The following is a 12,634-nucleotide window of genomic DNA, read 5'->3' as shown; positions in this document are numbered from 1 at the left end:
TGTCAATACCTTTTAGAATTTTGAATACTTGAATTAGGTCACCGCGTAGTCTTCTTTGTTCAAGACTGAACAGATTCAATTCTTCTAGCTTGTCTGCATATGACATGCCTTTTAAGCCCGGAATAATTCTGGTCGCTCTTCTTTGCACTCTTTCTAGAGCAGCAATATCTTTTTTATAGCGAGGTGACCAGAACTGAACACAATATTCAAGATGAGGTCTTACTAGTGCATTGTATAGTTTTAACATTACTTCCCTTGATTTAAATTCAACACTTTTCACAATGTATCCGAGCATCTTGTTAGCCTTTTTTATAGCTTCCCCACATTGTCTAGATGAAGACATTTCTGAGTCAACATAAACTCCTAGGTCTTTTTCATAGATTCCTTCTTTATTTTCAGTATCTCCCATGTGATATTTATAATGCACATTTGTATTTCCTGCGTGCAGTACCTTACACTTTTCTCTATTAAATGTCATTTGCCATGTGTCTGCCCAGTTTTGAATCTTGTCTAGATCATTTTGAATGACCTTTGCTGCTGCAACAGTGTTTGCCACTGCTCCTACTTTTGTGTCGTCTGCAAATTTAACAAGTTTGCTTACTATACCAGAATCTAAATCATTAATGTAGGTTAAGAATAACAGAGGACCTAATACTGATCCCTGTGGTACTCCACTGGTTACCACACTCCATTTTGAGGTTTCTCCTCTAATCAGTACTTTGTTTTCTACATGTTACCCACACTTTAATCCATGTACATGTGTTTCCTTGAATCCCAACTGCGTTCAGTTTGAGAATTAATCTTTTATGCGGGACTTTGTCAAAGGCTTTCTGGAAATCTAAATAAACCATGTCATATGCTTTGCAATTATCCATTATCGATGTTGCATCCTCAAAAAAATCAAGCAGGTTAGTTAGACACAGTCTCCCTTTCCTTAAGCCATGTTGACTGTCTCCCAGGATACTGTTACCATATAGGTAATTTTCCATTTTGGAAGATCTTATAGTTTCCATTAGTTTGCATATATAGAAGTTGGGCTTATTGGTTTGTAGTTACCTGGTTCCGTTTTGTTTCCCTTTTTGTGGATCGGTATTACATTTGTAAGTTTCCAGTCTGTCGGTACCACCCCTGTGTCAAGAGACTGTTGCATGATCTTTGTTAGCAGTTTGTAAATAACTTCTTTAATTTCTTTGAGTACTACTGGGGGGATCTCATCCGGCCCAAGGGATTTGTGTATGTTAAGAGCTCCTATTCCCTTTAACACTTCTGCCTCGGTTATGCTAAAGTTATTTAAAACTGGATAGGGACTGGATGACGTGGGGCATGTTGTCCGTATCCTCCTTTTGTAGAAACTTGTGAAAAGTAATCATTTAATATATTTTCTATTTTTTTTCTTCATCTATGATTTTGCCATTTGTATCTCTTAGACATTTAATCTCCTCTTTGAATGTTCTCTTGCTGTTGTAATATTGGAAAAACATTTTGAAGTTGGTTTTAGACCCCTTAGCAATGTTCATTTCTATTTCTCTCTTGGCCTTTCTAATTTCCTTTTTGACTTGCGTTTGCAGTTCCGTGTACTCTTTCTGTGTACTTTGTTTTTGGTCCCTTTTTAACGCTCTGTAAAGTGCCTACATTTTTGAAGAAAAGACATCCTTTTTCTGTGGATGTTTTCTCTATTTTACTCCAGTCTACTTCTGTTAGTCTCTGTTTCATACCTTCATAGTTTGCTTTTCTAAAATTGTAAACCTTAGCTTTAGTCATTTACTTTTGGGGTTTGAAAAAGCACTTCAAATGAGACCATGTTGTGGTCTGAGTTTGCTAGTGGTTCTCTGACCTCTGTTTTAGTTATTCTGTCTTTATTTGAAAAGACTAAATCAAGGCATGCCTCCCCTCATTTGTCATTTCCACCATTTCAATTGAGTCCGTCGTACTCCCCACCGGCTTTCCCCATTTTATATGGGGGATGTTGAAATCCCCCATTAGTATGGCTTTTCCTTTGCTACACGCATTTCTAATGTCATTGTATAACAGATTATTTTGCTCACCGTCTGAGTCTGGCGGTCTATAGCATGCTCCTATTATTATGCCTTTTGAATTTTTGTCTGTTATTCTGACCCATATTGATTCGGCTTTATTTTCTTTGTCCAGGTTTAACACCTGGGCTTCAAGACTGTTTCTTATGTATAGCGCCACCCCTCCTCCTCTTCTGTCCTGCCTGTCTTTCCTATACAGTGTATACCCACAAATATTATATTCGTCCCCATCACTCTCAGACAACCACGTTTCTGTAACAGCTATCACATCATAGTTACACCTGTTAGTGCAGTAGCTGCAAGTTCTAAAATTGTTTCTGATACTTCTAGCATTTAGATAAATACATTTAATGGTTGCCTTACCTGAGTTGTTGTCCTTGTTTTGATGCAGTCTCTCTATTTTGATCTCAGTACTTAGAATTTCATTTTCTATCTCCTGTATTTTTTTAATTTCACCAGACAAGGGGAACCCCGCAGTGTATTTAGTTACGAATCCTCTTTCTCTGAATAATTGTTCTGGAGATGAGCGATCTTTAAAACCTGAGTAGTGTTGATAAATTTGTCAAATTGAAACAAAGCGAGACGCTGTCTACACTTTTAATCACGCTTATCTGTGTAAACAGGCTATTTACAAATGTTTGCATTGCGTATTTTCTGTAAATTATTTAAAGAATTAGCGCAGCGCTCGCAATTACAACCTGAGACTCGGCTTATCAGAGTGAGCCAAGCATAACCCACTAAAACTCCTAAAGGAAGAAAAAAATATAAATATATATAAAGTAAAATATTAGATAGATAAACCTAGGAGTTTTTGTCTCTATCTAGACGATGTGGGGAAGCTATAAAAAAGGCCAACAAGATGCTTGAATATATTATGAAAAGTGTTGAATTTAAATCAAGGGAAGTAATGTTATAACTGTACAATGCATTAGTAAGATCTCATCTTGAATATTGTGTTCAGTTCTGGTCACCTTGCTACAAAAAGAATATTGCTGCTCTAGAAAGTGTGTAAAGAAGAGCGACCAGAATTATCCCAGGTTTAAAAGGCATGTCATATGCAGACAGGCTAAAATAACTGAATCTATTCAGTCTTGAACAAAGAAGACTCTGCTGTGATCTGATTCAAGCATTCAGAATTCTAGAAGGTATTGACTGTGTCGGTCCAAGGAATTTTTTCAATCTGACAGAAGAAACAAGGACCAGGGGTCACAAATGGAGATTAGGTATAGGGGCATTCAGAACAGAAAATAGGAGGCACTTTTTTACACAGAGAATTGTGGGAGTCTGGAAACAACTCCCCAGTATTGTTGTTGAGGCTGACACCATGGGATCCTTCAAGAAGCTGCTTGATGAGATTCTGGGATCAATAAGCTACTAACAACCAAACTAAGATGGGCTGAATGGCCTCCTCTCGTTTGTAAACTTTCTTCTGTTCTAAGCCGTCTCAGGTCTGAGTTGTAAGTATAAAACACACTATTTTTGTCCAAGAGTGCATCCTAAAGAAACTAGTAAAACCTTTTGACCAGTTTTTCAAGTTGAACGTTTGCATTACCCAAGTCACTGAAAGTTTGATTTCCTGGGGTCTGCAGTGTGTATAAGACATTCAGTATTTAGTCCTTCCGTTTCCAAGACTCAAATCTGTCAAGGAATTGGAGACTGTAATCCTGAAGGAAAGGTCATGTGTCCCTTCAGACTAACTCTTTGCACACACGTCTCATCAGATGGGCACACTTTTCTTCTTCTTGTTTATTGATTTGTTTTCTGCAGGATCTAGGCAACATTGGGCCTGCTTATGACCAGAAACAGACTGCTTCCGTGACCACAGCAGGTGGCCTGAATGGTATGTAGTGTACATGTACTTCTGCAAGTCTTTTAAAATAGCTGTTCCTGTATGTGCTGTCTTAGGAAATAAAATACAGTGAGGGTCTATTTAATTAATCTAAACCAGCGGTTCTCAAACTGGGGGGCGTACTCTATCCTGGGGAGGCGGGGCGTTAGGTTCAGGGCTTTTTTTTTTTTTTTAATTACTGCACACATCTTAACTAGGCTATAGCGTATAATGGGCAGTTGAGCTTTATTGGCCGTTTTGATTAGATCGCCAGTCTGTTAACCAGTTTGAAATGATTTTAAAGCAAATAAAAGCATTTTCGTTTTGGCTTTATTGTTAAAAATTTCACACGTTACTGCAATTACTGTTTGATAGTACTGTGATCTTTCCGTTGTGTTACGTTGTGAACCATAGTTTTAAAACTGAGAGACAGCAGATGCTCATCATAAAAGTTTACTGGTTCTTAAAATTAAGGACCATATAAGAGCGATAAATACTGTAACTGATTACAAGGCCTTCTTTGTTGTTCTCCAAGTTGCTGCAGTTAAAGTGTAGATGCTGTAATGAGTTACTGTAAAGAGTGCGGTTTCCATCCATTTATCGAGCGAGTTTATAAGTTACTCGGTAAAACTTCTACAAAAACAGTAGTGAATAAGGCCGAAAAAATGGTTTTCCATCCACTGCAAATTCTAGCGAGTCAAAGGGAATTCTCCACTGCATGGCGCACCACTGGAGACTAGAGGAGACTAGTGGCGCCAAATCAGCCAATCAAAAGCCCACTTTTAAAATGGGAGAAAATAGTTACTTAATAAAGAATAAAATGATTAACAAATTCCAACATTATTTCTCAGTTTGTGTTATTGCGTACATCTGATATTATACCAAATAATGCTGACAGTTCTCTCATTTACAAACTTAGCAAGGATGACGCATTCAGGAGGATTTGCTTGTGTGATTGTCAGTCAAATCAGCACATAATTGGCAGCGACAAGATAAAATAAAAAAATACTAATACTTCACTGAACTATTTATAAATTTGGGGGGGGGGTTTGTCAGGTATATAACTATCATAAGATAGTATATCTGAATTAATTACATGTACTGTCATTGGGAAGGATTCCCTAAAAGTTAGAAAATAGTAGAAAACAAATTCATGATTTCAAAAGTACAGTTTATTAGCATAATCCACATTCAGACAACTCGCACACTAGGAAATTAAGTTTCTACCACTTTACTTATCAGTAGTCTAACATAAAATAAAAAGGTGAAATAAAAATAATAATGTTATTAGATCTTCAACCAAAATCTATTATTAGATAAAAGGGACCCTAAGTGAACAAATAACACAAAATTGATACATATTTAATTTATTTATTAAAGAAAGTTACGCAACACCCAATGACCCTGTGTGAAAAAGTAATCGCCCCCTTAGACTCAATAACTACAACCAAACGCTTCCTGTAGTTATAGATCAGTCTCTCACAGCACTGTGGAGGAATTCTGGCCCAACCCTTCATGCAGAACTGCTTCAACTCCGTGACATTTGTGGGTTTTTGAACATAAACTGCTAGTTTCAGGTCCTGCCATAACATATCAATGGGGTTTAGGTTTGGACTTTGACTAGGCCATTCCAAAACTTTAAATTTATTGTTCGTCAACCATTCTGATGTGGACTTGCTTGTGTGTTTTGGATCATTGTCTTGCTGCATGACCCAGCGGCGCTTCAGCTCACTGATGGAGGCCTGATACTCTCCTGCAGAATTCTCTGATACAGAGCAGAATTCATGGTTCCTTGAATGACGACAAGTCGTCCAGGTCCTGATGCAGCAAAGCATCCCCAATTCATTACACTACCACCACCATGCCTGACCGTTGGTATGAGCTTCTTACTGTGGAATGTAGTGTTTGGTTTTCGCCAGACATAACAGGGCCCATGTCGGCCAAAAAGTTCCACTTTTGACTCATCTGTCCATAGAACATTGTTCCAGAACTCTTGAGGATCATCCAGGTGCTTTTTGGTAAACTTGAGACAAGCATTCATTTTCTTCTTAGTGAGCAGTGATTTCTGCCTTGCTTCTCTGCCATGAATACCATTTTTGCCCAGTGTCTTTCTGATGGTGGAGTCATGAACACTGACTTTAGCCAAGGCGAGAGAGGCCTGCAGATCCCTGGATGTTGTTCTACGGTTCTTTGTGACTTTCTGGATGATTTTACGCCTTGCTCTTGGAGAGATTTTGGCAGGACGACCACTCCTGGAAAGATTCACTACTGTCCCAAACTTTCTCCATTTGGACAATATGACTCTGACTGTAGTCTGGTGGTGCCCCAGAGCCTTGGAAATGGAGGAGGATGTCTTCAGGAATTTCTTTTGATTGTGGCATGATGTGCCTCTAGAACCAGTATGCTGATAACTTCACTCTGATGGTAAGGGCCAAAGTTAGCCAGATTTTTATTGGACGGGGCTGATCCAAATCAGGCCAGATTGTTAACCAAAGTATTCAAACAGCTGACCCTAATTATCCCTTTGGGTTGAGTTAACTAGGGGGGCAATAACTTTTTCACACCTGAAGATTGCATGTTTGATTACCTTGAACTTAAAACCAGAAACAAATCAAGTGCAGAGACATCATGTTCATTCAGTAATTGTAAAAAGTATTTGTGTTGCTTATTTGCTCCACGTCTGCCAACTTGTTTTGATCATCAGAGCGTGCGCATTAAACAATCTGATTTCACTGGAATGGCGCAGAAGGGCGCTCGGACCAGAAATACACTTGTTACGGTTTTCCATGCAAGTGTCGAATAAAATGTCGCTGCGAGTAGAAAATAAAATGCACCTGTAGAGAGTGAGCTTGTCATGCGAGTAAAAGCTTCTTACAAGTTGACTTAAACCATTTTCCTTGTGTTTGTCGCATATTTTCTATTCACATAAGTTACCAAGCTTAAAAGTTGGATGGAAAAAGGATACTGTTTTAGCAGACGTATTTAATTAAGTAAACATTCATTTTTAAATGGTTTTGGAATTAAAAGTATAAATGCAAAACTGATACTTTTTGTGAACGTGCTGTGAAAAAAATGTATTAATCCGCACTGTTTAATACCAGCCAAAATTTCCCGTTATACAGTATATACACTGAACAAAAATGCAACATGCAACAATTTCAAAGATTTTACTGAGTTATAGTTCATATAAGTAAATCAGTGAATTTAAATAAATTCATTAGGCCCTAATCTATGGATTTCACATGACTGGGAATTCAGATATGCATCTGTTTAAAAAAAATTAAAAAAAAGGTAGGGGCGTGGATCTGAAAACAAGTCAGTATCTGGTGTGACCACCATTTGCCTCATGCAGCGCGACACATCTCCTTCGTATAGAGTTGATCAGGCTGTTGATTGTGGCCTGTGGAATGTTGTCCCCCTCCTTTTCAATGGCTGTGTGAAGTTGCTTGATATTGGCGGGAACTGGAACACGCTGTCGTATACGTCGATCCAGAGCACCCCAAACGTGCTCAGTGGGTGACATGTCTGGTGAGTATGCAGGCCATGGAAGAACTGGGACATTTTCAGCTTCCAGGAATAGTGTACAGATCCTTGCGACATGGGGTTGTGAATTATCATGCTGAAACATGAGATGGCAGCGGATGAATGGCATGACAGTGGGCTTCAGGATCTTGTCACGGTATCTCTGTGCATTCAAATTAACATCGATAAAATGCAGTTGTGTTCGTTGTCCGTAGCTTATGCCTGACCGTACCATAACCCCACCGCCACCATGGGGCACTCTGTTCACAACGTTGACATCAGTAAACCGCTTGCCCACACAATGCCATACACGCCATCTGGCCGGTACAGTTGAAACTGGGATTCATCCGTGAAGAGCATACTTCTCCAGCATGCCAATGGCCATCGAAGGTGAGCATTTGCCCACTGAAGTCGGTAACGACGCCGATCTGCAGTCAGGTCAAGACCCTGGTGAGGACGACGAGCATGCAGATGAGCTTCCCTGAGACTGTTTCTGACAGTTTGTGCAGACATTCTTCGGTTGTGCAAACCCACAGTTTCATCGGCTGTCTGGGTAGCTGGTCTCAGACGATCCCGCAGGTGAAGAAGCTGGATGTGGAGGTCCTGGGCTGGCGTGGTTACACGTGGTCTGCGGTCGCGAGGCCAATTGGACATACTGCCAAATTCTCTAAAACGATGTTGGAGGCGGCTTATGGTAGAGAAGTGAACATTCAATTCTTTGGCAGCAGCTCTGGTGGACATTCCTGCAGTCAGCATTTCAATTGCATTCTCCCTCAAAACTTGAGACATCTGTGGCATTGTGTTGTGTGACAAAGCTGCACATTTTAGAGTGGCCTTTTATTGGCCCTAGCACAAGGTGCATATGTGTAATGATCAATGATCATGGATGGATTATCTTGGCAGAGGATTAATGCTCACTAACAGGGATGCAAACAAATTTGTGCACATAATTTGAGAGAAATAAGCTTTTTGTGTGTGTGGAAAATGTCTGGAATTTATTTCAGCTCGTGAAACATGGGACCAATACTTTACATGTTGCGTTTATATTTTTGTTTAGTATATTAACTTAAAACAAGTCTTTATGCTGACACCTTCAGGCATGTCAGAGTTTGTAGATGGTGCTGTGGATCTGACCGGGTGCCTTTTAAGCTTGCATGCTGCTGGATGAAGTCCACTCTCATCTGGTAATGCATGTTGTTTATCAGCTTGCTATGTATTAAGCATTGGCCACAGTCGGAAAACTGTCTTTTACAGTGTTAAGTTTGCTTTTATTATGGTGGATCGATGGCTGGTTCGTGCACAAAAAAAAAAAAAAAAAAACAGCAGTGACACAGAGAAGCCGCCAGCATATTGGATTTTTTTTTTTTACCTGTGTGTGTTGGGGCGAGGGGGACTCAAGGAACACAGACAAGAGGAAGAGGAGCGCGGCCCAAAAAGTTTGAGAACCGCTGATCTAAACTAAGGCATATCTTAATACTGCCGCCATTTAAATCATTCTTGATAGTTACTTACGTTTACATGGTGTGATTTAATATCCAAGTGTTTTTAAGGAACAATATTATATAGAATTAGTATGTTCCCTCCAGCATGCTTCAGATCCACAAAGTTTAGTTAAACAGTTTAGAAAAGATTAAGCCTGACCAACTGCGACAGGGCTAGTACATTTTTACTGTTAATAAATTAATTGGCACATTGCATTGTTCCTTTAAATCATGGTTGTATATATGTTAGTGGATCAAACATTTATTAATTTACCATAATTTTCACATTTGTTTATTTTAAAATTGACATTCATTTTTACATACAGTATTGAAGGGCATAGGGGTACAATATATAAAGAACTGTATGGTTATGGACAAGTTTGGCATCTTGAATTTTAGAGACTCATTTAAAAAAAAAGTGGAACATAATTTCATGTTATTTAACATCATGCAATCGCATTTTGTCAGTTTGTCGTTGAGTATATGGAAAACTACAAAGCGGTATGTAATTCAGTGTTAATGGAACATTATTCAGCAGGTTTCATTCACCTTTATGAAGCAAAATTGGTTAATTCTATGTGATGCAAAACTTTGTCATTGTGTACAGCTATATTCAAATGTAATTCAGTGTGAGATTCATTTTCAGTTAAACGTGCAGTTAAAGTGGTTGTAGCTAACAAAAATAATTTAAAAAATCTTACAATTGGCAAGATTGTTCTCAAATGTGCAGTTCTGAAAGAAACACATTTACAGTAAGTACTTATTTCCATTATAAAAGAATCTCTGGTACTACAACTGATTAAATAAATCTGTTTACAAGCCATGCTTCAGGTAGTGCTGCACTTCCGTTGGTCATTTCACCTGGAAAGTGACATTGTCCCCACCCTTTCAGTGCCGGCCTTGTCATATAACAAACCAGCTTCTTCCTCTATTGACATGCTTTCATCCATTAACATGCTTGTGAAGTGAAGGCAAGCAACTTCCTGAAAATATGGCATGGAAACAGAACTTTCTTTAACCTAGTGGAGTTCAAGATATAAGTTGAGAAAGTGATTTCTACAAACTGTGTTTTATTTCAAAATGGTACATATTTGTCCATCTGGCAAATGGAAGTGCATTTATGGAATTATTTTGCTAGCTACAGCATACTTCAAAGTTTGGATGTTACGTTTAAACTATCTCACAATGTCTCTGTGTTTTATTGAGGGGAAACCTAAATGGCTGTAAATTGTATTTCAGGTGGATCCTCTTTCGCAGGTGAATATTTGACATTGTGCAGCTGAAATTAAGTATATTGTCTCTGGTTTTGATAATCTTTTTCTGCTTGCTTTTTTGATACCTGCAGAGCTCAAAGTCTGCATCTCGCACCATCTGATTTAGTTTTGTATTTTGTCTGTGTATTGCATACACGTCAATGAAATCCTCAGTTACACCTCTTGCCAATTATACCGTTCCTATCAGTTTTGTCTTGCCATATTCTGCCTGGGTAATAAGTATTTAAGCAGTTTAAATTTGGGGCAAGTTGATGTCTCTCTGCTGCACTTCAATGTCTTTAGTCAGTCAAGTATAATGGTCCACAAATCAACGCTGTCACGCCCCCTTTTCCCAGCCATTGGTTGCATTGGCTTCAAAATGCCAAATCCAAGGGTAATTACGTTTTCAGTTATATATTCGCAAAACATTATCAGAATGATCTTTTTAATGACCTTTTCTCTGTAGCCAGTAGTCTTTTTGTCTCCCCAGTTTTTTGTTTTGTTTTACTGTTTTGTACACTGGCTTTCAAAATAAAAGCACACCACTTCTCTCTCCCATAGAGTGCAGACTGAAATAAGTAGAAACTAGGTTATAAAATAATCATTTTTCAGGAAATTTAATGATCGGGACCCACATTACCGACATTAGTGTTCCAACCCTAGCGCCATCTTTTAGCATGTGCTTGCACAGCATTGTAGTTTATAATTTAATGCTAAGCGGCATAGGTGCCTGGGACAGTGTAGCAATACCAGACTCTCTACAGTAGATAATCTGTTTGAGACAGAAAAGGTCAAATATACCCTTGGATTTGGGTGATTTCACTTTGAAATGGAATTAAATAGGCAGAATGTGGTATGCACTGATGCAATATTTTGAAACACTTTTAATTTAAGGCTTGCAGCAATGTATTTGCAATCTCAATACCTCAAGGTGTTTCTTAGCACAATGCACTCTGTCGAGGCATTATGTAGGGACACATACATACATACACACATAAAGACTTTGATAACTTAAGGTGACAGAGAGCTAATTTCTGTTGTTAGTTCTGTAATAAATAATTTATATATTTCAAAATACATGGTGGTTAGAAAATCTCCTTGGGACTAAATGGCTGTGGTGAATAATAGATACAGATCAGTAATGTTTGTTAGATGCTGTGGAGGTGCACATGGTATGCTAACCATATAGGAGGCACTGTGCACTCCTGATTTACATAAGTATATGTACTAACAGTAACAGGTTGGGCCAGTTCAGTCACCTTTTCTTAGGCTTCAAAGAGTTTATTGCTTAGAATGAAGAATTCAGTTCCTTGCAGTTGTGATGCGCCGAACAGCTGTTTTACAAAAGGCTTTAGTTGAAGAAAATGGAAATCTCATTGCAGGTCATTTGGCCTACAAAATTGTATTTTGTCCACCATTGCTGTTTATGCCCCAAGTGCCTTTATAACCACCCTATGTACAGGATACACAACCACCCCAGGTGGCTAGACTCAGATAAAACACAGGTTTGAGCCTGACTGTCCACAAAATATTAGTGCTTTTTATTATTTCTACAGATAATTCCTAAATTAAATAGTGTTCTTGATTGTACCCCACCAGTGTCTGTTGTGTATTGCTGATTGGTGAAACTGTACAAATCCCCCCTTCCTTTTACATTTTATTTTAATCCCCAGTGAAAGTAACTGATGAAATGTTCATGTTGCGAGTCAGATTAGCAGCATACATTTCTTGTGTGGAATCAATTACCCTGCTTGCCTGACACACTGCTTCCTCCTCTGCGAGTGAGGTGTGTTTTTAGCAGCGATGTAACTGTGTCTATGTGTAAGGTGGACTGGCACCTGGAGGCACTGGGAAAGGCAGAGGAGCCAAACGCAAGCAGCAGGATGGGAGCACAGCAGGAACAGCCAAGAGAACAAGAAGGTAAGGGCTGAGGGTCATTCAACCGATTTAAATGCTCATTGTAAACAGAAAACTTCTGTTAATCAATGGCGGTAAAGATAATTTGCTAACAGGTGGTGTCAAATTTAGGGAATTGGATGGCAAACGTTTTGGAAGCTAGTGTTATTAGTATAACATTGTTATACCCTAATGTCTTTATGCAGCTACAGCACTTTCTGCTACAATTAGCCTGCACCACATGACTGCAGTTCTTTTTGTTTGTTCACAGTGACCCCCTGTTTTCGGCTCAGCGCCTGCCCCCCCACGGGTACCCCCTGGAGCACCCCTTCAACAAGGATGGGTACCGCTACATCCTGGCCGAGCCGGACCCCCACGCACCGGACCCTGAGAAACTGGAACTGGACTGCTGGGCAGGGAAGCCCATCCCTGGGGACCTGTACAGAGCTTGCCTGTATGAGCGTGTCCTGCTGGCCCTGCATGACAGAGGTGTGTGGCCAACCAGGGCTTTTGGGGTCTGAAATTATGATTTTCCCTGCTTGATTTCTAATCCCTACCACAATTTCACCTGAAACTGGGGTCAAAAAATGTAGTTTGACCCAACAGATTAATGTAGAATAT

At 39.2% G+C, this 12,634-nt stretch overlaps 1 protein-coding gene across 1 annotated transcript in view; it reads left to right on the top strand.

The window, feature by feature from the left end:
- Window positions 1–12,634, top strand: part of LOC121303158 (set1/Ash2 histone methyltransferase complex subunit ASH2-like) — a 64,561-nt gene that overhangs the window by 35,238 nt on the left and 16,689 nt on the right. The window contains exons 8-11 of the mRNA XM_041233661.1: window positions 3,801–3,873; window positions 10,104–10,121; window positions 11,944–12,037; window positions 12,285–12,502. Of these exons, the coding sequence (XP_041089595.1) occupies window positions 3,801–3,873; window positions 10,104–10,121; window positions 11,944–12,037; window positions 12,285–12,502 (403 nt within the window). The remainder of the gene's footprint in view (window positions 1–3,800; window positions 3,874–10,103; window positions 10,122–11,943; window positions 12,038–12,284; window positions 12,503–12,634) is intronic.

This window comes from Polyodon spathula, chromosome 31 (genome assembly GCF_017654505.1).
Source record: "Polyodon spathula isolate WHYD16114869_AA chromosome 31, ASM1765450v1, whole genome shotgun sequence".
Lineage (NCBI taxonomy): Eukaryota > Metazoa > Chordata > Actinopteri > Acipenseriformes > Polyodontidae > Polyodon > Polyodon spathula.
This window is presented reverse-complemented; position numbering and strand designations above follow the sequence as displayed.